General features: G+C 47.2%; 1 protein-coding gene across 1 annotated transcript; it reads right to left on the bottom strand.

Moving 5' to 3' along the window:
* Positions 1–217: 217 nt before the first annotated feature.
* On the bottom strand, positions 218–664 carry LOC146875027 (uncharacterized). Its single transcript, XM_085669619.1, has one exon. The coding sequence runs from the start codon at positions 662–664 to the stop codon at positions 218–220; it is 447 nt and encodes a 148-aa protein (XP_085525745.1).
* Between the last annotated feature and the right edge of the window lie 489 nt (positions 665–1,153).

The following is a 1,153-nucleotide window of genomic DNA, read 5'->3' as shown; positions in this document are numbered from 1 at the left end:
TATGTTATTCTTCTTCTTTTTTGCCGCTAGCCCTCCCTCTCTTTCAACGCTTGGCCACTCGATTGCTATTGTCGCCTTGGAGCCCGCCCTTGGCTGGTTTCACCCCTTCTCTAGTAGCCTTGCCTGCAACCTTGATAAATTCTTGTGTTACTTATGAATGAAAGGAAATTCCTTGCTTTAGAAAAGAGAAGAGCGCCAACGGCAACAGCTAATTCATCTAAATCAATGGCACGTGGGACAGGTGAGGGAAGGGCGGGATGAAGCAAGCAGCCAATCCCTTGCTGGGCTGGTTAAAAATTGCAGCATCAGTATTCATCTTATAAACACCATGGGGTGGGGCCTGCCAACCTATAGGTGTTTGCACTATTTTTAGCTTCTCCTTCTTATACTCTTCGAAGAAGCTGATTGCTTTGTTCACCACATCCACAGGATAGTTCTGTATGTCCTGGAACAGCAGCAAATTTATATCACTCCATAAAGCCCATGCAACTACTAGCATAAGTTCCAGCTGCTCTTCATCAAGACACTTCCCCATCTCCTTCACCCAATCTGAGAAGTTGAGAGCCTGCATCTGTTGAGTATGAAGGGCTAATGGGCAGAGTAGCCAAATGCCAGATGCCCAGGGGCAGCCCTTTAAAACATGAATGGTAGATTCAGGCTCCATTCCACATCTGTCACAAAGCAGGTCAACCTCCACCTTTCTTTTCCCATTTAACTCGTCTTGCATAAAAAAAAACCACCTAAATCCACATCTAAAAGGGAGCCCGCGAGAAAAATGCCTCCTCTATGAGATCTCGGTGCTACTGCCCAGCCCCACCTTCATTTTTTTCGAATTACGACTACTCGACTTTTTTTTCCTAAGCTAAGGGGAGGAGCTCTTCTTGCGTAGTATACCTTTTACCATCAATTTCAGGCTCGTATTAATAACCAGTATAACCCCGGACCTTTTGAGCAAGCGCTATGGAGATAGCGAATGCTAGCGTTAGCCCAGCCATCCACATTGCAAGAGCTCTGGGTGGGTGTTCTTTCCATTGAAGCTTCACTGGCCACCTCCCTGGCTTGCTCACTGAGGTGGTCTACTAGCTGCCTGACTTCTGCGGAATAACTTGCCGGTTCCCCGATTTGCGTTGCCTCCGCCAGCTGCTGTAACTCA

This window comes from Vigna unguiculata, unplaced genomic scaffold (assembly GCF_037176805.1).
Source record: "Vigna unguiculata cultivar grain cowpea cultivar isolate G323 ecotype 2 unplaced genomic scaffold, ASM3717680v1 ptg000192l, whole genome shotgun sequence".
Taxonomy (NCBI): domain Eukaryota; kingdom Viridiplantae; phylum Streptophyta; class Magnoliopsida; order Fabales; family Fabaceae; genus Vigna; species Vigna unguiculata.
This window is presented reverse-complemented; position numbering and strand designations above follow the sequence as displayed.